Source organism: Suillus subalutaceus, assembly GCF_016647625.1.
Source record: "Suillus subalutaceus strain FC151 chromosome Unknown DFJ58scaffold_118, whole genome shotgun sequence".
In the NCBI taxonomy this organism is placed as follows: Eukaryota; Fungi; Basidiomycota; class Agaricomycetes; order Boletales; family Suillaceae; genus Suillus; species Suillus subalutaceus.
The window spans coordinates 73774-101593 of record NW_024540367.1 but is presented as its reverse complement, the minus strand read 5'-3'; the positions used below and the strand labels follow the sequence as shown (position 1 = coordinate 101593).

Genomic DNA, 27820 nt, shown 5'->3' with positions numbered 1-27820 from the left:
TGATCAATGTAGTCTGATATTCTGATGCTGAGGCTTGTAATGCGTAGCCTACATCCAGCGATGTGGATGCACTAGTATTAGAGACAGATGGTGGACATCGTCTTCACGCACAATACTGCAGGACGCAGACAAGTGGGGATCTCGACCAATCTATAAAGCACTTTGAACAGGCCTTGGATATCTGTCCCATGGGTCATCCATGCCGTCCTGCAGCACTGTTCAATCTCGCCACTGCGAAGTTTGTCAATTGCAAAGCTAATGGAACACGTCCCGGCCTCGGCGTTTCTATCACTCTTTTTCAAGGCACCCTTGAATTGCGTCCTGCAGATCATCCGGACCGAACCATCACCCAGCTCCATCTTGCCATCGCTCTGCTTTCTCATTTCGCGAAAATGGGATTTCAGACGGATGCTGATGCGGCTGAAGAGTTACTGAGCGAAGTCCTCGATGTCTGCCATGCCAGCAGTCACATTTACAGAGCAGCTTTGATTGAAATCGAAACATCCGCTCTGCATTCTGCTGGAAGCATTCATGCAAATGATCTTGGGGAGGAGCGGCCCGCCACATCCATGCCTCCATTATCATCGAATCAACTTGCTCATTGAGCAGAGTGGTGTTCGCAGAGAGATGATCCCCGTGCCTTAGATGAAGTGATATCCCTTCATTATGATGCACTGGGATACTACAACACTGGGCATGATGACCAAGAGCAATTGCTGGGTAATCTTCGTATATTGCTGCAAACCCACTTCAGACGTCGAGGCAATGTCGAAGACGTAGATAAGGCTATTGCATTTCAGAGGGAATTGTTGGCTTTAGTCCCGGTCGGTGACACAGATCGGTGCATTACATTACATAACCTTGCGGTTCAACTCGCCTCCCGCTTTTTGCACTGAGGCAACGACGAAGACTTGGATGAGGCCATCGCACTTCAGACGGAAGCGCTGGCTTTGTGCCCAGTTGGTCATACAGATCGGTCCATGACATTGTATAGCCTTGTGTATCAACTCTCCATCCGCTTTGAACACCGAGGTAATGACGAAGACTTGGATCAGGCTATCGCATGTTACAGGGAAGTGCTGGCTTTGTGCCTGGTCGGTCACACAGACTGGCCCATGTCATTAGGAAACCTTGCGAATCGACTTTTCATCCGCTTTAGGCACCGAGGTAACAACGAAGACTTGTATCAGGCTATCACGCTTCACAGGGAAGCGCTGGCTTTGCGCCCGGTCGGTCACGCAGATCGGTTTTTGACATTGAATAACCTTGCGACTAAACTCGCCTCCCACTTTGAGCACCAAGGCAACGACGAAGACTTGGATCAGGCTATCGCACTTCACAGGGAAGTGCTGGCTTTGCACCCGGTCGGTCACACAGATTGGTCCATGTCATTACATAACCTTGCGAATCAACTCTCCTCCCACTTTGAACACCGAGGCAATGACGAAGACTTGGATCAGGCTATCGCACTTCAGACAGAAGCACTGGCTTTGCGCCCAGTCGGTCACGCAGATCAGTTCATGCCATTAAATAACCTTGCAAATTCACTCTCCATCCGCTTTGAGCACCGAGGCAACGATGAAGACTTGGATCAGGCCATCGCACTTCAGAGGGAAGTGCTGGCTTTGCGCCCAGTCGGTCATGCAGATCGGTCTTCGTCATTGAATGACCTTGCGAATCAACTCTCCTCCCGCTTTTACCACCGAGGCAACGATGAAGACTTGAATCAGGCTATTGCACTTCACATGGAAGCGCTGGCTTTGCACCCGATCGGTCATGCAGATCGGTCTATATCATTACACAACCTTGCAAATCAACTCTCCTCCCGCTTTGAGCGCCGAGGCAATGACGAAGACTTGGACCAGGCTATCGCACTTCAGACAGAAGCGCTGGCTTTGTGCCCGGTCGGTCACAGACATCGGTCCATGTTATTAGCAAACCTCGCGACTCAACTCTCCGACCGCTTTCACCACCGAGGCAATGACGAAGACTTGGATCAAGCTATCGCACTTCAGACAGAAGTGCTGGCTTTGTTTCCAGTCGGTCACACAGGTTGGCCACAGTCATTGTGTAACCTTGCGAATAGACTCTCCACCCACTTTGAGCACCGAGGCAATGATGAAGACTTGGATCAGGCTATCACATTTCACAGGGAGGCGCTGGCTTTGCGCCCGGTTGGTCACACAGATCGGTCCTTGTCATTAAATAACCTTGCGAATCAACTCTCCTCCCGCTTTGACCACCGAGGCAACGACGAAGACTTGGATCAGGCTATTGCACTTCAGACGGAAACGCTGGCTTTGCGCCCGGTCGGTCACCCACATCGATCATCGTCATTAAATAACCTTGTGAATCAACTCTCCTCCCACTTTGACCACCGAGGCAATGACGAAGACTTGGATCAGGCTATCGCACTTCACATGGAAGTGCTAGCTTTGCATCCAATCGGTCACGCAGACCGGTCTATGTCATTACACAACCTCACGAATGAATTCTCCAACCGCTTTGACCACCGAGGCAATGACGAAGACTTGGACCAGGCTATTGCACTTCAGACGGAAGCGCTGGCTTTGTACCCGGTCGGTCACCAAGATCGATTCAAGTCGTTAAATAACCTTGCGAATCAACTCTCCTCCCGCTTTGAGCACCGAGGCAATAGAGAAGACCTCGACAAATCACGAGAGAACCTACACTGTGCATTGGCTCTGTTGACGAAACATGATCCTCGTCAACTAGTAGTCCATAACTCTCTAGCTAAGGTCTATCTATCATTCCACAATTCGGGGCTTGATGGCACAGGCGCGGGCGAAGATAATGACAGTCTGAATGCTGCCATGCATTATCTCAAAGCAGGAGCAAATGTTCTCTCTGCAGGTTTGCTGCCCCGCCTGCGAGCAAGCCTGAGCTGGGTTCGCCAAGCTCGTCAACATTCGCATGGTACTGAACTGGAGGCTTGTACGACTTCCATGCAACTTCTGGACACTTACATGTCCACGACAGCTTCAGTTTCGTCCCGTCACAATGTCATGAAGGACTTCCCAAGTACGCTTGCTGTGGATGCTGCATCATGTGCTCTTCGTAGTGGTGACGTGTGTCGCGCTGTTGAGTTGTTGGAACAAGGCAGGACTATCATCTGGACCCAGATGACACAACTCCGCACGCCTCTTGACACCCTCAAGACACGCAGTGATCACGCAGCGGCCCTGGTAAAGAAATTCAGAGACCTAAGCTCCCTCCTCGATAAACCTCCTGCGAACTATCCAGAAGCAACCTCAAGAGTTGATGTAGAAGCAGAAGCAGAAGCAGAAGCAGAAGCAGAAGACACCCGGTACCGACGTTTAGTGAAGGACTGGAATAGAGCTGTCGAAGAGATCCGGAAAATCGAGGGCTTCTCTAGCTTCCTCCTTCCCCCCTTATTTTCCAATCTTCAAGATGCAGCTCGTGATGGGCCTATCATCGTGCTCATCGCAAGCCAGTCGTCTTGCGATGCCATTATTATCCCGCACAAGCAACCTCCTACTAGCATTCAACTCCCTATCAGTTTGTTGAAACTCGCCAGATTGGTGGTCGCACTCCGGGAGGCAATTAATAAGGAGGCCGGTCCTAAAGGGAACCAACCAGCGCTGACAAAAGCTTTGAGGGAGTTGTGGGGCAATGTCGTCCGCCCAGTGTCACGAGTTCCAAATACAAATCATTATTCTTTCTTGAACACTCGTAAAACACCCATTAAGCGCCCGTTACAAGCGCCTGTCGTTAGCGCTCAGTCAGCGTCTGTACCTATGACCTTCACAAACCCTAACCCGAACCCATCCTTTGAATACCCGAACTTCTCTATTCCGTTAGCGCCTACTACCTTTATTTCCGACATTCCTGATTTTGATTTCCTTTCACAAGCGATTAAGTCACGTGACTCTAGAACCTTCGAGAACCCTTGCACAGCTATCACACGTTCCATGACATCATAGGTATAGTTATATTTAGATCATCGTACGATTCCCTTTTCTATTTAATGATTGGCTAGTTAGTTCAGATTCAGATTCAGTCTCCGCTTCAATATATGTATATAGGTAGCTCATTGTAGTCAGTAGTTCTTCAGTTCAAACCTCTTTTGTATTAGCTTATTGCTAGCAATCCTAAGACGTACCTGCTATCCTCTATCTTCTTGTCGTGATACCTTTGTTTGAGTCCTAGTCTCTGCCCCTGCGTTAATTCGTTATAAGGGTTGTGACACCCAGTGGCCGAGAATCTGGCCGAATTTGCACCACGAGGTTCCCGAATATGGTGGTGCCCGACGTCTTTCTTCAATTTCTTGCCGTTGCACGCTGCTGGCAAATACAGGGCAAATGGAGAGTCCCTTTCGCAGCAATATGTCTCTTCATACACTCCATCGCTTACCGCGTTGATGAGAGCTCACAGAAGTCATGATAGGTCACCGTCAGTGTCCTTCGCTGCCATTGGCCAGAATCTCCCAGCCGGTGCTTTATTCACTTTGGATGGTGTGGAGCCTGAACTGGAATTGGTGCAGAGTCTTTTGCCCCCTCCCCCAACTGTTTCCTTCACCAAGATAACGAGCGTTGAAGCCACAAAATCAAGAGCACTGTGGGCATTGCAAGATAATACTTGGCTCCATTTCGCGTGTCACGGGACGCAGGAATTTGACGAACCCTTCAAGTCGGCCTTTCTTATGCGCGACCACCCGCTTTCACTCCTCGATATCACCCAAATGGATCTCTCTCGGCATCAATTTGCATTTCTTTCTGCCTGTGAAACCGCAGTCGGTGCCTTCAGTACGCCCGACGAAGTGATACACCTAGCGGCTGGCTTGCAATTCGCTGGCGTTAAGAGTGTCGTTGGGACATTATGGAAGGTCAACGATAATACTGTGCAGCGCTTAGTCAAGGCATTCTACAAAAACTTGTGCGGGGATGGCAAAATGAATTCCAAGCGAGCTGCCCAAGCACTGCACCAAGCAGTGCACTCGTTGGCTTGCGACAAGGACATGCCCTTGGAGCAGCGCATAGTGTTCATGCATATTGGCATATGATCAATTCCATGCATCCTCCTACTTTGTCGATTAAAGCATTCTTGAGATAATCTGACAACTTCACGTGTAGCATCCAGTCATGGCCGTGCGCAACCTGTTGCCAAGGACTTCGATATTCCAGACTTTGAGACTGTATTAATATTCCTCCACGACATGCACATTCAATTTCGAGTTCAATTTGTATTTTCTAGTTTGTTGCCTTGGAGCCGGCGGTGATCGCTTTTAAGGTGCACTGATGATTTGTGGGTAAGGATGAAGTTGTACAACACTGATCTAGTATAATACCTAGACACAATTTGGGATGGACGTGATAGTCGAGTGTCTGAATTGCATAAGGGCATTGAATGCTCACCATGCAGCACCAAAATCCAGTGCTTATGAAGAGCTTAGCCCAGGCGGGATAGACAGACCACTATTAGACCAATGAAAATAAGTAGTCGTTCGTTCTTTTTTCGGAATAGATACTAAAAGCGTTGTTTGTAAAGCAGACAATATTATCAGATTGAGATCGCAAAGCGTTGAGTCAAGGCGTAAAATCATACAAAGAATAAAGGTGTCGTAAAATGTGCGCACTGTGCCTCAGAAGAACGACACATATGAATTGTCTACACAATGTACGGCCTGTCTGAATCACTTCAGGAACCTGGGAGCCTGCAATTAAAATCGTATTTACAAGCATTGTCCGACAATATATGGATCTGCTTGTACCAGGAGGCTGAAATAGCCAGAGGACCCAGTCTGGTCTGACTGTTTTCCTTCTGCCTGCTATCAGAGGCTAATTTTTAGTCTGTCATAGGCCATCTACAATCAACCGTTCAAGTCGGTGAAAGCTTGGTATGTGGGCTCATACCTGGTACCATTTTTGACCAGCGACATTAATGTGGCTGCCCCTCACGCATCAAGTTCATCCACAGCCAAGCACAACCACGTAGCGCACTCCGTCAGTCTTTGCGGAAAATTACGGAAGAAAAAAATCCTGTGCGTTGATATGAATGCCGAGTATCTCGGAATAACGCGCAGCAAAACTGTCGTGCGAGATTGATCAAAACGTCACAACCATGATCGTGCACGTAACCGGCGCTGTATAGTCATATGGCGGGTTTGTGCCGTATTCCAGGGAAAATGACATCCCCTAGAACGTCGTCAAAGGAGAATCCCTTGAACGACGGAGATGATTTGATGGCGTGGTTTTGCCAGGGATCAAACTGATGGCCACACAAACGCCAACAATGAAAAGTGGCCGGAGCATACGGATCTGTTCAGTTCTCGACTATATGAGCGCCCGCCGTGTGCTGCACCTGATATTTCCATGACTGAGGATACGTTAACAACGGTCCTACGATAGGATAAGTCATGGCTTACCAAATGTACTGGGACCGGGACTACTGATGCATCTTACCTCGCCTCCTTGCCCTATGTATAACCTTAGTAATTTGCGCAGCCTGCTGAGTCAAGGAGGGACGAGACCGTGACGGAAATGCCATTCGCCCGTACAGAGCATGTTGATTCATTCCAAAACTCCGTGATATATTTGTCTCTCCCGCATCTTCTCATTTCTTCCACGACTTCTCCAACCGACCGGAACTCGGATCGACCCTGGTGACACCCTATCGTTGGCCAGATCCGCAGGTTCCACAATCGCATTTTTAGGGACAGCCAGTGCATAGATTTGACGTTGGCAACGAATTCATGGACGTTTTCCTGTGAGCCTTGTGCATAAATGACGCCCGGGTAGCCAACTTTGGCGAAGCCAGATATCGAAAGCTCAGAGGAGCATCGCTGTAATGACCGTCGTTTTATTGGGGACACGAGATGATGAGATGTCACGAGCGCATGGTAGTATGCTGTCTCTGGGAGATGATTGGTGCTCTGTCGGTCTAGGATGTCCATACTCTTTGACAGCCCTGCATCGATACTATGTCCGTCTTCGTTTAGTTTCGGCAGCAAGTGCATGCATAACAACTGGTAGATCGAATAACTCAACTTCATGTAATTTAGCATTCCTCGCACCATAACCAGGAAGACGCGGTGGTGTTCACTCATTTTCGGCTAATTTCTCCTGAGCAAAAAAGCTCGCCATCGGCGATGTTCATCTTCCGGGTGTGCCCTCTCCGTTGAAAAAAAGCAAGGGAACCTATGCGGTGTCGATATCCGAATCTTCCGGGTATCGTTCCGGGAACTGCACCTCGAAGGGGATCCGCACGTCCACAGTCTTCACTCGGAATTTGACTCGTGGAACTACGTAGACTGGGATAGAGATGGGAGAACTGTAGTAGCAGGTTGAAGGAGTGGAGTGGTGAGGACCATATCCTGGAATCTTCTGGAGGGAGGACGAACGAAAATGATTCACCAAGAAGGAGGGAGTGTTGCCAAGATAACTGGAGTTCTTAGAGCTGACTTTCCAGGCACGTGGAGGTCGACCACGGAGCAGCTGGAGCCGGTACCGCTTGTCTACTCGGCCCACGATGGCGCTGGTATAACCCAATGAGAGCGCTGTCCTGATCGACGCGGATCAAAAACTTGGCGCTGTAGCGTTCGGCACATGAAAGTCGCGTCGCGCCCTAGTACTGTGCTCCGTTGCTCCATGAAACGTTGACACATAATGCATAGTAATGAGTCGCTACGTCAGTACGACATGTGTCACGGTCGGACGCAAGTCGGACGGTATATTAGTTCTGGAGGTGACGTGTTCGTTTAGAATCAAGTTCTCGCGGGCCTCATAAGAGGCTAGTCTTTACCACCTGGCTATTTTCAGCCTTTACTTGGAACAACAACTCGGTGAATCCGAATCAAGTTTATTCACGCCTCCCAAGTGTGTATTCTGCGCATTTTTGTATATACCCTTCAGCTCATACACAACATTCCTTGTCAAGGGCTTTTATTACTACTACCAGTCCCGCCGAATGAGCACCGTGGATGCTCTGACATGTCTGGCATTTTCGCCTGACGGCCAGAAAATTGCCAACGGCACTGCTCGTTCGGGGGTGACCATCACCGACATATCGTCGAAGAGCAAGCATCAACTAGAGATGCTTGCAGAGACCCATGCGCACGTCACTGCTGTCGCATGGTCTCCTGACGGAGAAAAAATTATAATTGCATTACCGGACCACACGATACGTTGCTGGAATGCTACTTCAACACACCCTGTCGGGCCACTATTTGGAAAGCACAAAGACCTGATCCTCACGGCGGGTTTTCTTCCCGACTCATCTCACGCAATAAGCTTGTCAAGGGATGGAGAACTACTCGTTTGGAACACAGGGACCGGGGTAGTTACTCAACAAGTAACAGTGTCAAATACTGCTCAAACCATGTTCGTGGCGGCTCTGTCCATGGATAGTAGTCTCCTTGTTACTAGCGATACAAAGGAGGGCGTTGCATGGGAGATACCGAAGTGTGCCCGAATGACACAAATCACACTACCAGATATACCATTGCTTCAAGCTGCTATCATTCCGTATAGTCATCCTCAAGTAGTGCTTGCATTTGGCGACAGGTCTTTCTGGATATGGGACACGAGCACAGGGAAGCATGACCATGCACGCTTCGAAGGTCTTGGTGAAGATGACATCCCCTTTGCCATGGCGGCTTCTCCTGATGGCAAGCTTTTAGCGCTGGAAATCGATGGCGACGTCGATCACCCCACACATTTCTACGATATGAAGGGTCACGAATTCACTACCTCCAACATGAGATGCACCCATCCATTTGCATTTTCACCAGACGGCAAATTTTTTGCGGCTTCGAGCGTGCCCTCGGATTCGAAGGATGGCTCTTATAAGCTGATCATCCGTTCAGTGGAAGAGGCAAGGATACTTACACCACGCGTTCAATCCCGAGTACTAATGAAAAACGAACCAGATTATCGGTTGCAGCCCCCTTGATGTGAGATCTAGGTTTATGGCAGGACACTAAACTCATGGTATGCAACAGTTGCCTGCAGCCATCACCCCGAAAGCCAAAGGAAAACAACGTTCACTGGGACTCAACCCGGGGTTCTTCGATCAATCGCCACATCCTTCTGGCAGTACAAAGGGTCGCCCTGTAAGAGTCCCAGACTTGAATTCAAGTATATGCTAAAATCGACCGCTTAGATAGGGCTTGGACCTGGAGAATCATCAAACTCTACTCAGCAGCAGGCCTCCTCAAGGACCACAAGTCGGGAGCGGCGTTTCCTACCTCTTCCAAAAATATGGAAACGGATTCGTCATCCTCGATCTCCCAAGGCGAGGTCCACAGTAAGGGAGGCCCAGCAGACGTCGAGATCTGCCAGTCGGGAACAGCGTGTCCCACCTCTTGACAACATTTGGACACGCATTCGTCACCCTCGACCTCACAGGGCAACGTCGACTCCACATGTTGTCGATGTACCGATCGCACAAGCTAAAAAGGTACGTTCAGCGTATTCGTTCGCAATGACGCATCTCAGGAATTTCCCAGAGGACTATAGTTTCTCCTTCACATCGGACAACGACGGCTCAGTCTTCCAGTGGTGCCAGGGCAAATCCCAACTCGCAGTCAGCGTCGACTAGGGAAGGCTCGGCTCAGGCTTCTAGTGACATTAGGCATCATTACCAAGGAGCCACAGCCTCCCCATTGCGGCACGAAGCCACCGCTCGGGATGACTCGGCACAGTCGTCTAGGCAACCTGGACGACCAGGAAATACACACGGCCACATCGATAGAGAGGACCGGGTGAGCATTGATTCAGGGATTGTCTATACGGATCGGGATATGGAGAGCGTCGAAGCGCATGGATGCTGGAATATTTTCTGGAATTGGTTGTGCTACAAAGGTGAGTTTCTTCAGATCTGGAGCGGACGTAGTCAATTCATTTATTTCATCAGCGTTCTGATACTGTTGGTCTCCTGCCTGACTATGCTCTATGTATGGCATGCTCTATGTTACTACGTAAATCCTGGTCTGCTTTGGCTCTTGCTATGCGGGTCGTGTCAATGCCACATATCTTGTACGGTTTGCAAGGAATTGGAATGGCAATTGTTCTGATCAAGTTGGCTGATGGTCGTGGCGATTTATGGGCTCCGATAGAAAGCCGGGAGCAATCCCAGGGTCACTGACCCCAAATTGGTATGATTTTTGACGAAAAATGGAGCGCTAGGCTGGTAGACCACGGAACATACTAATGTTGGCCTACCACCTCTCGCACGTGTTACTAAATGGATTAGTCTCCCTAGTCAGACCATTAGAAGGGAGACAATCGGTCCTTCTTAATATTGTGTGGATCAGGTGAATAACCCTCATGTCTCGTCCTTCCAAGCATCTACACAAACGCTGAATTTCCTTCGCAGCGGCATGAGAGAGGACTTTACTATCCTACTGAGGCGACATTGACGAGGCGGGGGACCGACAGGCAGGGAGGAAAGAGCGCCTAACAGCGTAACGGGAGAAGGTGGGTGGAAGTGTTAAAACAGGTTTGTGTGATGTCGAAGGGTGGATGTACAACAAGTTGCGCGAGCGGGCCGGTTGAGACTCTGACACGATTAGTGAATAGTCAGACTGGCAAATGGCATCAATATTATCCAGCAGAGAAGGATATTATCCCGGGTTATGCACGAAGTTCTGGGCACTAATAATATTCTCTTGAAGATCGACCGAAGCTTCGAGCACTTACAGTATGACTCGGATGCGAGCCAACGATTTTCCACTGTGCTTAGTAACAAGAATGGTCGAACCATGAATGTGGTGATTGCTGTTGTTGGCAGCCACCCACGACAGGAGACTCAAACTGATGTAAGTAGTACCCGCTCAGAACATTCAGAACATCATGATGGACCGAGTCGGAGCAAGAATCTTGCATTTGGTTGCCTGTACTTATAATTACTTCGTGCATCAATCGTGCATGCTGCACTATCATTCTCATCATTGATGCATCAGGGAAACGTAATCGGTTACAGAGTGCTACAGCATCTGTAATGAATTACGTTGCCCTCATGGGCCTGCCATAGGGTTGTCCAGATATCTCAGGCCCTGCTGGATAGTTCTTGGAGCTGATTTTTCAGGCAGATGGAAGTCGACCACGGAGCAAAATTAGAGCCAGCACCGCTTGACTACTCCGAGTCGCTCACGAAAGCGCGGGGTACTAGTATAACCTGATCGATGTGTCAAGAATTAAAGAAACCTTGGCGTTGTGAATTTGGCATGTTTATACTCTGGCTGTGCCACGGACCACGGTATATTATACCACGGTGACCGTATCCGTTTAGAATCCTTTCTTCAACCCCATCTCTCGCGGGCCTCATACTAAGTAGCCTTTCCAAACATCACAACCTGACAATTCTCAACCTTGCCTAGAACAACAACTTGATGAATCATAAATCAAGTTAATCCACGCCTCCCAAGTGTGTATACTGTGCATTATTGTATACATCCTTCAGCTCATACACATCATTCCTTGTCAAGGGCATTTATTACTGCTACCGGTCCCGCCGAATGAGCACCTCGGACGCTCTGACATGTCTGGCATTTTCGCCTGACGGCCAGAAAATTGCCAGCAGCACTGCTCGTTCGGGGTAGACCATTGTCAATATATTATCGAAGAGCAAGCGCCAACTAGAAATGCTTGCAGACGCTCATACGCATGTCGCTGCTATAGCATCTCATGGTGTCCTGACGGAGAGAAAATTATAAGTGCATTACCAGATCACACGATACGTTGTTGGAATGCCACTTCAACACACCCTGTAGGACCACCATTTGGAGGGCACAAAGACCTGATCCTCACGGCGGGAATTCATCCCGCCTCATCTCACGCAATAAGCTTGTCAAGGGATGGAGAGTTGCTCATGTGAGACACAGGGAGTAGAGCAGCCACTCAACGAGTAGCAGTGTCAGATGCTGCTCATACCATTTTCGTGGCGGCTCTATCCATGGATGGAGTCCTTTGTCTCGCTAGTAACAAGGAGACGTAGTCCCCTGGCTACTACTGAGATGAAGGAGGGCATTGCATTGGAGATACCAAAGTGTGCCCGAATAGCGGAGATCGCACTTCCAGATATACCATTGCTTCAAGCCACTATCATCCCGCATAGTCGTCCTTGCGTTTGGCGACAGGTCTTTCTGGATATGGGACACGAATACAGGGAAACGTGACCATACACGCTTTGAAGGCCTTGGTGAAGATGACATCCCCTTTGCGATGGCGCTGGAAATTGACGGTGACGTCAATCACATATTTCTATGATATGAAGGGTCACGAATTCACTACCTCCAACATGAGATGCACCCGTTCATTTGCATTTTTACCAGACGGCAAAAATTTTGGCGACCTCGAGCGTGCCCTCGGATTCGAAGGATGGCTCTTATAACTTATAAGCTTGTCATCCATTCAGTGGAAGAGGTAAGGATACTTACACCACACATTCAATCCCGGGGTTCTTCGATCAATCACCACATCCTTCTGGCAGTGCAAATGATCGCCCTGTAAGAGTCCTATGCTTGAATTCAATTCAAGTGTATGCTAAATCGATTTGTTAGATACGACTTGGACCTGGACCGTCATCAAGCTCTACTCACCAGCAGGCCTCCTCAAGGACCACGAGGCGTATCCTACCTCTTCCAAAAATATGGAAACGGATTCGTCATCCTCGATCCCCCAAGGCAAAGTCCGCTGTAAGGGAGGACCAGCAGACGCCCTCAAGATCTGCCAGTCGGGAACGGCGTATTCCACCTCTTGGCAACGTTTGAACCCGCATTCGTCACCCTCGATCCCACAGCGTAACGTCAACTCCACATGTTATCGAGGGTAGCGACCGCACAGGCTAAAAAGGTATGTTAAGTGTATTCGTTCTCACTGATGTATCTCAGGAAGCTTCCAGAGGACTAGAGTTTCACGTTCACATCGGACAACGATGGCTCAGTCTTCCAGTGGTGCCAGGGCGAATTCTCATTCGCAGTCGGCGTCGAGTCAGGAAGGCTCGGCTCAGGCTTCTAGTGACATTAGGTATTATTACCAAGGAGCCACAGCCTCACCTTTGCAGCACGAAGCCACTGCCCAGAACGACTTGGTACTGTCGTCTAAGCAAGCTGGACGACCAGGACATACACGAGGCCACATCGATAGAGAGGACCGGGAGAGCGTTGATTTAGGGATTGTCTATACGGAGCGGGATATTGAGAGCGTCGAAGCGCATGGATGCTGGAATGTTTTCTGGAATTGGTTGTGCTACAAAGGTGAGTTTCTTCAGATCTGGAACTGACCGTGACGTAGCCTAGTCAATTCATTTATTTCATCAGCGTTCTGATATTGTTGGTCTCCCGCTTGCCTATGCTCTTTGTATGGCATGCTTTATCATGTTGCCATGTAAATCGTGTTCTCCTTTGGCTCTTGCTACGCGGTTCGTGTCAATGCCACATCTTGTAAGGAATTATGTAACATGCCAATTGTTCTAGCCGATGATCGTGGCGATTATGTAATAAGCTTCTAACTGTTTACGTATAGCGATGTTCCCCTTATATGATCCTTTGCAGCGTTTATTTTCGTCCCCCATCTACGCAAACTCTTGCACTTATCACCTTGGACGATTTGAATGCAGTTCCTTCTGTTCACGCGATCAACGACCAATCTCACGATCCTTTAGATGTACGTGCCACCATCTTGTTCTCGGTAATTGACTCGACGATCACCCCATATACAGTTCCCTGTTACATCCTAGGCCTAACCCCAACTCCTCTCCCTCGATACGGGCCGAAACTCAGACGCATTCGAGTGCCTGTGAGACTATGAGAGGGTCTTCGCCTGCAATCATCACTTATGTATTTTCAGTTTCGACGCACGCCGACACCACCCACTTCTCTGTCACCACACCCACCACACCCTATATCGTCTATTAATCTGGTCGTGAGTTCGTGACATGCACCATCTCCCATAGTCGATGTTTCCTTCCGCAAATGGTAAAGAGGTGCGCTAGCTTGATTCCCATCGTGGTCTGCGAAGTCTAGATCTCATTCATGAATTTGCAGCGCAACGTTGCGGCTGGTGCTGCCAGCCCTGACAACGGCTGAATACGTGATGAAAGACCATGAGCCTCCTTCGAGCAGCGTCATTACCGGTTCATCAAGGGGTCCTTACTCCGAGTCTCTCCGGCAGCAATCAGTCAGTACGTATACTAACACGTTGCACGTCACAACTGCTACTTCTCTCATTTGAAATTACATAATTCAGCTCCTCTGGAAAGATGAATCGCCTCGAAGAATGTTGCCTTCCTACCTCATCTGATGGATTTGAATTTTGTCCCTTCCGGTATCTAGAAGTGACAACGCACGATACTGAGCATAGGATTTCTGTCATCGGCATGGATCACAAACACTTGCGCATGAAATAGCGCTAACACTGCGACAGGTCTCTGGATGTGACAATAATATGGTACAATGTCTATGGCTGCGTCATAAATTGATGGGAGACACCTTCAATGCTATCCTCGCATAGTTTGCTCATGACTTGTATTGCGGGCAATGCACACCCCATCCTGCGTGATCGAGTATGCGTGATACATGGTTATGAAATGCTTTGAAAATAGCAGGTCAAAGGGTAATATCAATACCGGGCGCAAACAGATATGTCAACTGATAATCCATGCATAGCCTGCCGAAGTGAGGAGTCCTCGAATTTGACGAGACGACGATAGTAAAAACATGAGCCAAGCTCTGAAGCAACGACAATAAGTCACACTCACTGCTCAAGAGGCCGCGTTTACTGCTAATTGTAGACAGACGCCAGGAAGTTAAGGGAGGAATGCCCGATATCGACAGGTGTTAGCCGCGAAGGTAGAAAGATATAGTAAGTCGATTCATATGAATGCAGACGTGTGGAGCACGGAAGTCTGGAGGGGGTGGAGGGTGGATAGATTCGTTTTGATGGCCTGAAGAAGGGGTTCAAGCTAAATACAGAGACATCTGCCAGGCGTGAGTGATAACGGGGATATTTGACGTCATTCAACGCACCGACAAGCTGAGACAGGGCTTTGTCATCTACTACCAGGTATTCGACGGTTAATGGGGTAGGCCAAGATGCGTCGAAACTGACTAGTATGCTCTTGTATTGCTGACAACTTGACAGTCTTGAAAACCAACTTGAAGTGATCATGGTGTGTGCTGCGCAACCAATTGAACGTTTGAACCATGACTGATTGATTGATTGATGATTGAGCGAAAAGATACTTATTTGATTGAAAAGTAACGACTCACCTCGAGGAATCAATGCTACGAGATCCCCACCACAAGAATGGGAAGTCTTCCAATCTCTCCTATGGGCACAGGGTACATGGTACCGATGGCTATGATATCGAATCTGAGATTTGCAGATCTGAGCATTAACGTTGAAACGTTTGGCGTTTCAGCTGGGTTATGCCAGTTCAAACGTTCAAGGAAACTTCTGAACCATCGTTGACGAATACCGTATTACTACTAAGCAGTATCATGCTCAGTAATCATCAATTCGTTATGACCTTGATCGTTTGAAGCTTTTCAACCAAGTACTGATTGTGGTCACCTACGACTCCAAGAGAAATTGGTTGAAGAATCTCATAATTGACGTAAGCGGCACCCACTTGGCAATGCCCTACGATCAACCTGTCATTTCTGTGATGGGGAAGTTCAAGAGTCAAAGGGTTGTACAGATCTCTTGCCCTACGCCTTGATACTCCATTCGGTAATCTCATGGCCGATAATTATAATGGCAGTTCAAGAATCAAGTCAACGTGTTGGCCATTGGCATGCTTCAAAGCTCGCGGTCAAGGGTATTTAGCTCGTGCTAGAGGTCCTCTCCCTCTTCCCATACTTCCTGCACTTCCACTTCGCTCATACTAATTGACCACTCGTACTGAGTGAAAACCATAGGCCAGACCCTCCTCCAGAAACCTGCGAAGCAACTGTTCGTGAAAGTTCGGTATGTGGTCTCATGGGCTCACTCACTGTGGATGAGCGCTCACGAAATTCATCGCTGCCTCTGGCACTTTCTTCGTCCAGAGCCAAACCCGTAGTAGAGTCTTGCAGGCCATGCGGAAATTTACCAAAGTCATTACCAAGAAAATTTCTGTGAGTAGACTGCTGATTTATTCGTGTCCCGGTTCTGAATATGGGCTGACATTGTGCAGCGACGCTTCAAGTGTTCCCGCAATCGCATCTCTGCGGTCCAGAATGAGAATGTCGACCTTCAAGGTGCTTCATCGAATCAGAATATCGAGGTAGGTGCTCGAAATCGTAATCCCACTCCTTCAGTTTTTTTTTATCAGAGGCGCCCAGAATACATCACATCCGCATCCTTCCACCGGCGATGAGCATCCCACCACAGCTGAGATTCCTAGCGACTCCATGAACCAAGGGCTGTCCGGAGAGCCTGCTTCGCAGGTATTTTCGTCAAATATCTTGTCCGTCTTCTCTAATTTCGACGGTCCCACAGGTTCACGCTGCTCCTTCTGACAAGGAGGAAGGTCGTGATCCCAAATTAGTTGACGCTGAACTTCAGGGTGCCTGTGATAGTATGCAAAGCATGGGGTTACTTGGAAGACGCGCGACTTCTGCGGCATCCGCCGCCGTCAATGCCCCAGCGGTTCTCGCTGTCGCGGATGATTATGACACATATCTCCAACCCCTGAAGGGTATTGACACTGTCATTGAGAAGATCGCAAATGTATGGGTCATTCTTCTTTATTTGAAGCGAGCCAATCAACTTGTATAGGTGCATCCGTACGCAAAGATGGCGCTGGGTGTGCTGTCTGTTGCATCCAAAGTACGTTCGGTTTCTTTCGGAGTCCAGTCTCCTACTCAGAAGTCATGATTCCATGTAGATCATAATCGCTCAAGCAGAGCGCGACAAATCGATCGATAGTCTTCTCAAGAAGTTGGTTCAAGTTTACCGCTTCATGGCTCAAGATGACAGTCTTGGCAAAATTGAATCGATGGGCGTTCTCGTTGGAAAGATCGCTCAGCAGACTCTCGAGTGTGCCCGTTTCATCAGGGATTACTCGGAGACTAAGAGCTTTTGTGAGTTGTCGGGCTATTGCATTTCGCACATGAATCTTATACTCACTATGATCATAGGGAAGAGAGTCGGTAAAAACATCGTCGCTGAAACGGATGTCATCATCACACGGTACAACGACGCCTTGGATGCCTTCATGCAACAATTCCGGGACCAGGTTGATCGGGACGTAGCTATCTTTGTCCACTCTGCGGGTAAGGATTCATACGTGCCTCTGATTTTAGATGTACTCATATCCTTCAAGGTGAAACACTCGATCTCAGTGACATAAGTTATGCAGCGGGCGCGGGACTAAATACTGCGAAGCAATGTCTGTCAGGCACTCGCACGGGCATTCTGTCTGAAATCACCGAGTGGATCAACAGCAGTGGAGATTCCGTTCCGCGTGTAATGTGGCTATCCGGCCCTGCAGGCAAGGGCAAATCAGCCATCGCCCACACGATTGCCAACTGGTTCAATGAAACGGGAGGCCTTGGTTCATGTTTTTGTTTTGATCGGCGCAGAGAAGCAGACCGTCTCCATGAAAAGATTTTCTCCACCATCGCGCGCGACCTTGCTGATCGTGATCCGGGAATGAAACGAGCGTTAGCGGATGCAGTCAAGGATGCAACCTCGTTGAAGAATACGACAGATATCAAGCAGCAGTGGCGCAAGCTTCTCATGGACCACTAAAGAAGTTCTCTGCGTCAAGTGTAGGGCCCTGTCTTGATCGTGATTGAGGGACTGGATGAGAGTGGCGTGCCGGAGACACGGCGTGACCTCCTCCGCATACTTGCCGGTAGACTTCAGGACAAAGGACTTCCCCAAATCACGGAACTCCCTTCTAACTTTCGAATTCTCGTCACCTCTCGTCCGCTTCACGATATAGAAAAGGGGTTTGAAGGTGCTGGTCATATTCAACGGTTGTCCTTGGACAATATTCTACCAAAAGTCGTGGAGCGCGACATCCACATGTATATATCTGAAGAGCTGAAGGGGCTATCGGATTTTCGCGACAGCGAGTTAACAATCGCCGCGAAAGCCGAAGGACTTTTCGAGTGGGCGGCTCTCGCCTGCAGATATATCAAAGATACCCCTCCGGGTGTACGCAAAATGTCTCGCTTCGATGCTCTCATGAACCCCAGTGCTGGAAAGCAGAAAGGCCTGCTGCACGATACGTATCTGGTCATTTTGCAAGACATTATGAAAAGGGATCAATACGATGATGACGAGTACGAAGGGGCACTGGCAGGGTTTCGTTCCGTGATGGGACAAATACTTGGCACAGCTGAACCACTCCCTTTCGATTCTCTTAGTGTCATGCGAGAGTACTTTCCAGACCGAAGCAAGCACGACATGGGCATTATCAAACACATGGGATCCCTCCTCAGCGGCACCAATTCATGTACTCCCATTCAACCCCTTCATGCATCTTTCCACGACTTCCTGACAGACAAGTCATCCAGCGGAGACTTTTTCATCGAGGTGTCCAACGTACAACGCGACCTTGCGTTTGCGTCACTACGAGTGATGGAACATAGTCTTCGCTTCAATATCTGTGATTTGAAGTCGTCCTACCTCCCTAATTCCCAAGACACGGAGCTGTCTCAACGAGTTAAAACATCCATTCTTCCACATCTGTCCTATTCCTGTCGATTTTGGGCTACGCATGTATCAGCATCGAACTTCGACTCGGAACTCGCCAACGCAATAGAATCATTCTTTGACGATGAGCGACTGCTTTTCTGGGTTGAAGCACTTGGCCTTCTCAATGCAATCGGCGGTGCAATAACCGTGCTTCCACTTGTTACTCAGTGGCTGAAGGTGAGCACATGGTTACCAGGCAGCGTTGGACGAGTGTCTTACAATCAACTACAGGGCCATTCTAGATACGAAAATTTGCAGTCCACCACAAAGGATGTACGAATATTCATTCAAGTATTTGCCGGCATGATTTTGCACAGCACGCCACATCTGTATCTATCCGCGCTGCCATTCTCACCCGTCAACTCCACCATAGCTACCAAATTTACTTCAAAGTTTCCGAACAACCTTCGCCTGGCATCCGGACGTCATTCGGACTGGACAGCTGTTGAGATCGTGATCAGCGGGCATACTGAGTGCGTCGTATCAGGCGTGTTCTCACCGGATGGTACTCGCATCGTGTCCGGTTCTTGGGATAAGACTGTGCGGCTGTGGGATGCAGTGACAGGACAGCCATTGGGTAAACCCTTGGAAGGGCACACTGGAGCGGTTCGGTCAGTCACGTTCTCACCGGATGGTACTCGCATCGCATCTGGTTCGGAGGATAACACTGTGCGGCTGTGGGATGCAGTGAAGGGAAAGCCATTGGGTGGGCCCTTACAGGGGCACACTGGAGCGGTTTGGTCAGTCTCATTCTCATCTGACGGTACTCGCATCGCGTCTGGTTCGAGGGATAAGACTGTGCGGCTGTGGGATGTGGCGACGGGAGAGCCATTGCGTGAGCCCTTGGAGCACACTGAAGAGGTTTTCTCAGCCTCGTTCTCACCAGATGGTGTTCGCATTGCGTCTGGTTCGAAGGATAATACTGTGTGGCTGTGGGATGTAACCACGGGTCAGCCATTGGGTAAGCCCTTGCAGGGGCACACTGGAGCGGTTTGGTCGGTCTCATTCTCACCGGATGGTACTCGCATCGCGTCCGGTTCGAGGGATAAGACTGTGCGGCTGTGGGATGTGGCGACGGGAGAGTCATCGAGTGAGCCCCTGGAGGGGCACACTGAAGAGGTTTTCTCAGTCTCATTCTCACCAGATGGTACTCGCATCGCATCTGGTTCGAAGGATAACACTGGGCGGCTGTGGGATGTAGCCACGGGCCAGCTATTTGGTAAGCCCTTGCAGGCGCACAATGAAGAGATTTACTCAGTCTCGTTCTCACCGGATGGTGCTCGCCTCGCCATTGGTTCGGCCGATAAGACTGTGCGGCTGTGGGATGTAGCGGCAGGACAGCCATTGGGACAGCCCTTGCAGGGGCATACTGAACTAGTTTGGTCAGTCTCGTTCTCACCAGACGGTACTCGCATCGCGTCTGGTTCGAGGGATAGGACTGTACGGTTGTGGGATGCCGCGACGGGCCAGCCATTGGGCAAGCCCTTGAAGGGGCACAATGGAGAGGTTTACTCAGTTTCGTTCCCACGGGATGGTACTCGCATCGCGTCTGGTTCGGAGGATAAGACTGTGCGGCTGTGGGATGTAGCGACGGGCCAGCCATTGGGTGGGCCCTTACAGGGGCACGCTGACCTGGTTTCGTCTGTCTCGTTCTCACCAGATGGTACTTACATCGCGTCTGGTTCGAGGGATAAGACTGTGCGGCTGTGGAATGCCGCGACGAGACAGCCATTGGGTGAGCCCTTGGAGGGGCACACTGACCTGGTTACGTCTGTCTCGTTCTCGCCGGATGGTACTCGCATCGCGTCTAGTTCTTGGGACAAGACTGTGCGGCTGTGGAATGCCGTGACGAGACAGCCATTGGGTGAGCCCTTGGAGGGGCACACTGACCTGGTTACGTCTGTCTCGTTCTCGCCGGATGGTACTCGCATCGCGTCTGGTTCGGAGGATAAGACTGTGCGGCTGTGGGATGTGGCGACGGGACGGCCATTGGGTGGGCCCTTGCAGGGGCACACTGAAACGGTTTGGTCAGTCTCGTTCTCACCGGACGGTACTCGCATCGCGTCTGGTTCGAGGGATAAGACTGTACGGCTGTGGGATGCCGCGACGGGACAGCCATTGGGTGAGCCCTTGGAGGGGCACACTAGAGAGGTCTACTCAGTCTCGTTCTCACCGGATGGTACTCGTATCGCGTCTGGTTCAAGGGGTAACAGTGTGCGGCTGTGGGATGCAGCATTTGGACAGGCATGTCAGGAGTTCACCGAGGCAAGTTCATCCGTATTTCCTCTGGATAGAACTTACACAACCCATCGCACACAGGAGCATCCCACCATGTCGCCCATTACTTGGAACCATCATTTCATTTCCTTCTCGTCTAGCTTCAAGTTGGAACACGCGTTGTGCAACCCTGCCGATCTACTTGAGGGTAACCCTCATCATGATTCCAATTCAACCCCTTTCGTGCTCAGGCGGGCTGATGGTTGGATGATGGGACCCGATCGCCGCCTCCTTTTCTGGGTACCTCCCTCTTCCCGATATGCATTTTATACTCTTCGGACTTCATTAGTGATTCCAAGAGGGGGCGTCGAGCTTGATTTGAGCCGTATGGCACATGGGACACGGTGGTCGAGTTGCCGACATGTGTAAGTTCCATACCCTTTACTATCTGTCTCTCGCATTTGCTAAATTCAAGACATCTAGGCCTACTTCACAATGATGTTATTGCGGCAGTTGATTGATGGTGATGTTGGATAGAAATATACAGATCAAGTGTCAACATTTACTTCCAGTCGATCTTGATTGCGCTCAACGTTGTCACTGTCTTAGACACGGCCAGACTAGGTTACGCTTTGGGTTGTCGTTGTAATCCCACATAACATAACTGAGTCTGTCATCATCGAGTATCTTGCAGCCCTCGCCATACATCACCAACGTCAGCCAATACGCATGCATGTATGCAGGAGTGATCGAACTTCATCGGAACTCTGATGACGGAATATTCAACGCCTAGGGACAATAATTGCCTGCCACGACTATTCCCGAAGAGGAGGTAAAAGGGAAAAAAAGATCACCCAAGTTTCTTCGACCAATCGGTCCCCAGGAGGGAAGAGTACCCACAGCACATCGACGTTGCATTGCTGAAATACTGAACGCACTGATGCTGGTGATCCAGGCAGAGTCCCATAAACGTCAGAAAGTTAGTCCACACAAATCAAGTAATCATTCAACCAAATATTCTATTGGACTGCGCGCATAGATTTCACCGCTAATCTGGTCATTGACGTTTTGCAAAACGTGAAAAATAGGGGCCTAGCGTAGTGAGCAATACCCATCTCTGCGCATCTCATCCCTGGTTTGAGAGACGTCTGACAAATTCTACCAGTGCACTGAACGATGATATTAGAATGTATCACTTGAATCTTGTTTGAAATGACTTACCGAACAGGACGTCCAGTCATTCCTTTCTCTTGGTATGGTGTTGGGCGCGTGCACTGCAATGAAATCATCAGAGATCGGAATTAATAATGGAGAGGCAGTCACAATAAAAGGTGTATTGCGAACAACATCATTGTTCAGATCGTACTTCTGCTCATGACAGACGTCCTGCATTTGATTTCACAAGCGACAAGTTCTTACCTCCATAGTTCCAGCAATATCAAGGTGAGCCCATCGGACAGAGGGCTCCTGTCCATCCTTGGCCTCGATGCCATTTACGAATGCCTTAAGGAATAGTGCAGCTGTGCATGAACCTGCTGGTTTCCCGCCAGTCTAAATAATAAAAGACGATGTCAAGTTCAAGCAAGGCTAAGTGAAAATAGGTGACTGACATTGCACAAGTCAGCGTTAGATGAGTAGATCTGTGGGCCATAATCTTCGTCGAGGGGCATACGCCAGAAGCGATCGTACTCGCTCTCTCCGGCAACACTCAGTCGGTCCCAAAGGGTATCGGAGGTCTAATACAAGAGTTCAGTCAATGGCGTGTCGGCGGGTAGTGATGAAATGACGAACTGTGAAAACACCGGTGTAGATCTCACCCAGCGCGACTTCTATAGCCCTATCGATAATAAATTTAGGCTGAGAAGTGTGAATAATCAATACATACCCAGTGAGAGTGGCAACGTCGATGACCGTGTGCGGCTTGAACTCGGTTGATACGTAGTACAACGCATCTTTGAGAAAGTCAGAATTCATCACGACGTCAGTAGATAGCAAGAGCGCGCACCAGCTAGAACAAGACGGCCTTCAGCATCCGTATTGTCGACCTCGACGGATTTGCCATTCATAGCGTAGATTCTGGTAGATGGTCAGTCCAATACATGACGAATATCGCGCTCAAAAACTTACACATCACCTGGCTTGGTGGCTTTGGGGCCGGGCAAGTTCTCACAAAGTGGTGTGACGGCGACAATATTGATTCTGCGACCAAGATAGATAAGAATGAGCGTAGATCAAAGTGGACACAAACGTACGGGAGTTGGAGCTGAGCGATCGCGAGTAGAGATGATACGACTGTAGCCGCCCCACCTGCAATTCGAAGTTAGTGGCCACTTTCAAGCTCGGTTTAGCGGATTATACCCATGTCGCCGCGCATCAGCTTCATGTCCTGTATCCATTTAGGTATGGTGAACGAAAGACTTTCAAGTTGAAGAGCGATGGTCTTACTTCTGAAGCTTTCAAGCTGATTCCTCCGCTGTCGAAAGTGATGCCCTTGCCTACAAAAGCAAGAGGTTGTGCGTCTTTTGATGGGGCGCCCTTGTAGTGACTTTTACAATCATCAAACTGTAAACGATACTGCAGAAAAAGAACATAAGGTATGCTTACATCTCGAGAAACTTCGCTGGCTGATCAGTCCCTTGAGTTACTGAGAGGAAAGTGCGCTACAAGAGAAAATATCAATATTGAGCGTAGTACATCGAGTGTAAAAAATGTACCATGCCCTTTTCAGCCGCCCAAGCTGTCGAGGCATCAGTACGTATGTTAGAAGAATTTCAAAAGTTATAGAATATCTAACCTTCGTCACGAACAATGATCTCCACATTAGGGATACCGCTAAACTCTGTTTGAGCGCGCTCGCAGAATGCCTTGCAATATAGCAACATGAATTCAATCACTTTCAGAGCTCAAAGAGATGAACGTACAGTAGGTGTCATCATATTCGCGGGCAATTCCATTAACTAAGGAAGTCAGTTATATTCTCTGCGAATCAGAGGAAATACCGCTCCATGAACTCACCGTTCTTGCAAGGTTCTGCGCATTCGCATAGACGACACCACGATCCCAGTCAGCAGTTTTGGTATTTGTGGAGATTTCAACCTTCTTCGGCACGCCAGTCGTGCCCCGTACGTCGAACGCCGATGGGGGTGACGTTTTGAGTGAGAAGTTGTACAGCGCCAAGTGAGCAGCGACAGCTTGGAGAAGTACTTAAGATAAGGTATTGTGTAGATTAAACTATATCTTACCAGCAGCGTGAGGATCTGTTGATGCATCGATAACAGCCTCAGAAACACCATCACCAAGTCCTTTGACACTCTTTATACCACTGCCAACGGCCTTGCGAACGATCTCTCGTCTTACATCCCCAGTTTTGGAGTCAAACCCCTCACCAAGTGACACAAGTGCAGTTACGTCGAACGCGGGAGTCCCATAGAAGAGGTGGGACGTGCCAACCTTGGCAGGTTTCTGCGCCGGAGGAAGTGAAGACCACAAGGATGTTGGGTTGACACCTGGAGCAGCATTTCCTGCAGGATTCTTGGGATCAATGGGCACAACATAAGCTTTTGACGACATCGTTCGCAGTAGAACTGATGATCGATGAACTGCTCTTCTGGTGAGCATGTGCATTAATATTAAAATATTAATGTCGTGTGTCTAGACTCTCCGTCCGAGTCTAAACTTATGCGTCGGGACTCGGAATCCGGAAGACCGTAGGCCAAACACGTGATGGAGTGGACGGCTTGCCCACAAGCGTGTCACCCGCGTGTAGCTTTATTATGCCACCACAAAGTAGTCCACAGGTGGCTTTGTCGATAGTGGACCAAGCTATTTTTCACAGCACTGAAAATCTCTATATAAGCACTAGCTCACTTCATGTTCTCTTCCAATTTCACCCATCCTTGCGACTTTGATCCTCCGAATGTCCCCCGCTACTGATACTCGATCTCGTACTGGAGGCGCCAACTATGACGAACCGGCTGACACAGCGGTCAAGTGCTCCATAATGAACGACAGTAGCTCGCGCGCGAAAGGTACTACTCTCCGACGCTTCAAAAAAGAGGAAGGTGTAATCTACCACATTCCATCAAGTTCCGATCTAGCAAGTCTTTTCGCATTAGACGAGAGTAAACCCCTCTTGGTGAACCCTCCTACTCTCAACAAGAAGTCCTCTTCCCCGTCGATTGACACAATCCGTCCCCTCCGAGCCGTTCGTCGACTCTTGTGCACATCTGAGACAGTGGCTCCTCCCAAGACAACTTACGAACATGCAGTCGAGAGCTCTACTTCATCTCCGACAAAGTCACCTTCAAAGAAATCAGGTGCTCGCAAACTCCGCCAATCAACGTCTTCGAGAGTGGAAGATGGTGCGGAAACGGACATTGCAAGCATTACTTCTCGCATTCTCCAGCGTCTCACTATCCTCCAAGTTCCCTTCGATCTCGACGATGTCGGAGAACCAGTGCCCATTTCACAAACCACGGTCGACGCTACGCCAGTGAAGTATGGCTTAGAAGACCTTAACATGAAGATCCGCCGCCACGAACGCCACGTCACGACATGGGACGCGCCCGACTGGTGAGTTGACTATCTACTACATGTTAGTGTCTGGTGCTTAGTATTTCCCAAACGCAAAGCGCGTTCTTCATCTTCCCAGCACAACTTCTGATTGCATGTACCTCTAAAAATGATTTCGACCCCCTGGCTATTCCAGACGTCACAATTGTCGATCTCGTCTGCACCACGGTGGCGATGAATGGCCCTTACAAGTCTCACCCTCAAATCGCGTTCAGGACATTCTATGATGGCGCCACGATACGCTACGTGAAAGATGAACCCACACCCGATCTGTCTCGAGGCATTCATATTGGAAATGTCCCATGGTGTTCCATGGACGGGGATGGTCATTTCGGGTGGTACATGCGCTTCTGGATTCCAATACCGTTCGCACTCTTTCAACGAGCGGAGACGAGGACTTTCAAGATAGATGCCAAGGTACACGTTAATGGAAAGGATGGTAAAGACGGGTTTTTAAACGCTTCGACTGATTTCACGTTGTCGAGGTTGCGGAGAGGTTTGGCGATGTAAATATAGAATCATATGAATGTCACCTTGTGCTAGTACTGATATCTATAAAATTTGACACTGGACCCTTGGCGAGTGACGAAGTGTGTCTGAATATCGCTGACTGCTTCAAGTGGCACTGCCACTGGCACAGGATCTGACCGTGTTTGTCTGAGCCTTAAATATGATAATTCGCTTACTTTAAAGTTTCACCTTGTGCATAGAATAAAGGATCAAGCGGACTCCAAAACCATTTTTCTCCTCAACCAGCTCGAAAGCCACGAATGCTCATCACACACAGGGTTGCTTCACGCATCTAGATTCCTGAGGCGGGCTAAGGTCTGAGTATTCCAGTCCTCTTCAATCGGCTCTAGCAGAGCCCAGCTGTAATCAGCTGCGCGTAGGGTACCGCACGGGTAACACCGAGGGTCGGAAAGTTGACACCGCACCCGCACCCGCCAACACCGTACCCTTCACGGGTACGGGTACACACCGACCCGTCAATGTCGCGGTTTATGGAAAACACCGCGGTGTCTCTGAACACCGCGGGTACATTACCAAGAAGAGTGTATTAAGTATTAACAACAATGAAATAAAATAGTACTACTTTTCCTATCCTTGCCCTTCATGGCGTTGTTGACGGCATCCTCGCCAAAGCATCCAATGGCATGGTGCTTCAGATTAGTCGTCGAGGACTTATCCTTTGTATCCTGATAGCGGCGCACACCACCTAAAGCTGTCTTACACTTACGCGCACCACACGGGAAAAAATGACACAAGCGGCCATTGTGGTGTTGGACCACAACTTCGGATGAAAAGAAACTATAGATAGGTGACCGCCAAGTCTTCTTGAGAGCCTCTGTATCATTGTATAATCAGATATTTGCAAAAATCAATGGAAAGAAACATACCAAGATCTGCAGAAGGATCGGGATCAGGCTCGAATGCACCTGCCGTTGATTTGTTATCGTCAGTGGCAAGTGAATCAGTACTTGATCGCGTAAGATCAACGGTGTCTGTGGGGCTCGATCGAGAAGACCGAGACACAAATGACTGCTTGACCTTCTTCAAGGGGCGGGCCAGAGCCTTAGCACCCTTTGCAACAGCCTTTTTGAGTGACCTGGCCTTCTCGGAGATGGACGACGAGATAGACTTAGATGATGAGTGTGACTGGGTAGACGAAGCATGATGCTTCGTCTACCCAGTCACACTAAGCATCAGATGCCTTCTTTGTGAGCTTAGTTTTCATGGGGAGACGACTCAGTGGACTTACTGGTCTCGAGTTTTTGCCTTGGCTTTATGGTAGTGACTCGAGCTTCTCTGCAACGAAGTGTCAGCTCAATAAATTGCTAGAATGATTCACGGGGGTACAAAAGACATGACAGAAATCAGTATAGCATTCACTTGTGATCCTCAAGCTCTCAGAGGAAGGAAAAACAGAGAATCAAACACGGTGTTCAATGGCTGTCGCGCGCCTGGTTCCCGATTTGGTATATTATACCCGCCCAAACACCGTCAACCCGCGGTGAATGGCCACGGTATGCTCAAGGGTACGACTATCCTACTCCGTACCCGTACCCTCCAAACCCGTCAGCATAGAACCGCGGTGTTACCCGTACCCGTGCGTTTCCCTAGCTGCGCGACGTACCATAAAAACAGCTTCACTTTTCACATCCCTAAGATCCTGTGTACTGCAGAGGAGGGTGAAAATGAAAGCTTTGAAAAGCGTTGCGAGGATTGGGCGAACTCGTATCCATCGTTGATCTCCAGTCAGTCAGTCAGTCGTCGCTATCGCGCCTTCGCCTGCCAACAAGGCGCTAACAGATGTCATCGGACGCTAACGTCTGATGATCGACCTGCCTGGGTCACTTCTT

At 49.2% G+C, this 27820-nt stretch overlaps 7 protein-coding genes across 7 annotated transcripts; 5 read left to right on the top strand and 2 right to left on the bottom strand.

Annotated features, from left to right (window-relative positions):
* Positions 1-188: 188 nt before the first annotated feature.
* DFJ58DRAFT_718021 (TPR-like protein) lies at positions 189-5044 on the top strand (the record flags this gene model as incomplete). The annotated part of the gene is made up of 8 exons (XM_041384422.1): positions 189-465; positions 898-1117; positions 1160-1183; positions 1208-1908; positions 1936-2062; positions 2087-2583; positions 2875-3668; positions 4244-5044. 8 exons carry the CDS (start codon positions 189-191, stop codon positions 5042-5044), a joined length of 3441 nt encoding a protein of 1146 aa, XP_041239839.1.
* Positions 5045-6559: 1515 nt separating this feature from the next.
* DFJ58DRAFT_609624 (uncharacterized protein) lies at positions 6560-7021 on the bottom strand (the record flags this gene model as incomplete). The annotated part of the gene is made up of 1 exon (XM_041380861.1): positions 6560-7021. A coding segment is annotated over one exon (462 nt), but the record flags the coding sequence as incomplete, so codon positions are not given.
* An 831-nt stretch (positions 7022-7852) lies between these two features.
* On the top strand, positions 7853-9266 carry DFJ58DRAFT_806699 (WD40-repeat-containing domain protein). The gene is made up of 3 exons (XM_041391197.1): positions 7853-8853; positions 8909-9091; positions 9142-9266. Exons 1-2 carry the CDS (start codon positions 7948-7950, stop codon positions 8960-8962), a joined length of 960 nt encoding a protein of 319 aa, XP_041239837.1. The 5' UTR covers positions 7853-7947; the 3' UTR covers positions 8963-9091; positions 9142-9266.
* Positions 9267-13006: 3740 nt separating this feature from the next.
* Positions 13007-13907, top strand: DFJ58DRAFT_58394 (uncharacterized protein). Its single transcript, XM_041380819.1, has 5 exons — positions 13007-13237; positions 13301-13401; positions 13457-13476; positions 13535-13646; positions 13702-13907. The coding sequence occupies exons 1-5, from the start codon at positions 13200-13202 to the stop codon at positions 13788-13790; spliced, it is 360 nt and encodes a 119-aa protein (XP_041239836.1). The 5' UTR covers positions 13007-13199; the 3' UTR covers positions 13791-13907.
* A 1814-nt stretch (positions 13908-15721) lies between these two features.
* Positions 15722-16878, top strand: DFJ58DRAFT_916266 (uncharacterized protein; the record flags this gene model as incomplete). Its single annotated transcript, XM_041395468.1, has 8 exons — positions 15722-15801; positions 15902-15950; positions 16031-16099; positions 16159-16248; positions 16307-16411; positions 16464-16694; positions 16743-16793; positions 16852-16878. Coding segments are annotated over 8 exons (702 nt in total), but the record flags the coding sequence as incomplete, so codon positions are not given.
* Positions 16879-22014: 5136 nt separating this feature from the next.
* Positions 22015-24458, bottom strand: DFJ58DRAFT_732118 (cytosol aminopeptidase family, catalytic domain-containing protein; the record flags this gene model as incomplete). Its single annotated transcript, XM_041386140.1, has 18 exons — positions 22015-22057; positions 22110-22162; positions 22212-22274; positions 22308-22439; positions 22499-22624; positions 22680-22725; positions 22774-22840; positions 22894-22964; positions 23016-23087; positions 23141-23195; positions 23247-23274; positions 23334-23433; positions 23493-23548; positions 23603-23625; positions 23683-23752; positions 23810-23845; positions 23904-24079; positions 24131-24458. 18 exons carry the CDS (start codon positions 24456-24458, stop codon positions 22015-22017), a joined length of 1545 nt encoding a protein of 514 aa, XP_041239834.1.
* A 172-nt stretch (positions 24459-24630) lies between these two features.
* DFJ58DRAFT_806647 (uncharacterized protein) lies at positions 24631-26026 on the top strand. The gene is made up of 2 exons (XM_041391196.1): positions 24631-25460; positions 25520-26026. Exons 1-2 carry the CDS (start codon positions 24805-24807, stop codon positions 25968-25970), a joined length of 1107 nt encoding a protein of 368 aa, XP_041239833.1. The 5' UTR covers positions 24631-24804; the 3' UTR covers positions 25971-26026.
* The last annotated feature ends 1794 nt before the right edge of the window (positions 26027-27820 follow it).